At 38.5% G+C, this 1,161-nt stretch overlaps 1 protein-coding gene across 1 annotated transcript in view; it reads right to left on the bottom strand.

The window, feature by feature from the left end:
- CUNH8orf76 (chromosome unknown C8orf76 homolog) overlaps nucleotides 1–1,161 on the bottom strand; it is a 19,310-nt gene that overhangs the window by 13,739 nt on the left and 4,410 nt on the right. The window contains exon 3 of the mRNA XM_023728158.1: nucleotides 873–1,073. Within this exon, the coding sequence (XP_023583926.1) occupies nucleotides 873–1,073 (201 nt within the window). The remainder of the gene's footprint in view (nucleotides 1–872; nucleotides 1,074–1,161) is intronic.

Consider the following 1,161-nt stretch of genomic DNA (forward strand, 5'->3'; position numbering starts at 1 on the left):
GCCATCAAGTTCACTGTTTATGCCAATGGTCCTTTAACAAGACAATCTATCACTCAGCTTCTGAGTTAACCTCAATTAGTAGACACAGGAAAGAAAGAACAAAGCACAGTTGTTTTCCATGTTCTTAAGACAATTACTGCCAAGTATGCTCTCACTGCAAGAGGCTGCGGTCCTATGCAATGACCCACACAAAGCCAAGCAAAGCTTAGGGATTTCTTTTAGTTAACGAGATGGAGGATGACAGCTCGACGGCATGCCCACTGCTGGCTGGCTAGACCCACAGGGTTCAAGATCAGTGCCATGGTGCCTCATTAATTCCTCTGAGGAAGAAACCCGGTCATCTATAAACTAGGATTGGACAATTCAGATCAATTCCCATATAAAATTCACACACACAAAAAAAAAAACAGAAGTAAACCATAAATGCCTTTATCTGAAAACAAAAACAAACAAATCATCTAGACTTTCAAAGAATTGCCTTTCTTTATCCCTGAAAAGATTCTACAAATTCCATTTAAGAATAAAAAGCATTATTAAGCTTTGCTTAGTATAAGTAGTCATTTTTTTCATAACTTTTTTGCTTATAAAAGTAATACATGTTCATTGTTGAAATTCTGGAAAATAAGTAAGTCTAAGGGAGAAAACAGATCACTCATAATCCTTCCACCCTGAATATGTAAATATTTACTCCCAGCAAGAGTCAAACCTTTGTAAATGACATTCCCAAGCAATAAAGAATTTTGAGTGTGACAGGAACGAATGCTGTAAGAAAGTGATTGTGTCCACAGCTCCAACACTACTGACAAGTGTCTTCTGCTTATCCAAACCCACAGAGTTTTTGCTAGCAAGGTTTTTTATTTTTGTGTTTAAGAAAATGAATTATTCTCGGTACAGGAAAGCAAATGAAAATGAGCAATGAAAACACTCACCAAGTTGGTAGCAATCTCCAGAGCTTCCGCGTGCCTTCCCAGGTGCGTAAGACACCGAGCCTGGCCTTCCTGGACATCCCTTTTCATGGCAAAACTGGTTAACGACAATTCCTCAGAGATGCTAGAATACTCCTGCAGAGCTTTCTGGCAATTATTTATTAGAGAAAGGAAGGGAAGGAAAGAAGAGGATTGAGGAAGAAAACACAGTAGAAAAAAGTATTCAGTAGAGGTT

Source organism: Trichechus manatus, unplaced genomic scaffold (assembly GCF_000243295.1).
Source record: "Trichechus manatus latirostris isolate Lorelei unplaced genomic scaffold, TriManLat1.0 scaffold00022, whole genome shotgun sequence".
NCBI classification, from domain to species: domain Eukaryota; kingdom Metazoa; phylum Chordata; class Mammalia; order Sirenia; family Trichechidae; genus Trichechus; species Trichechus manatus.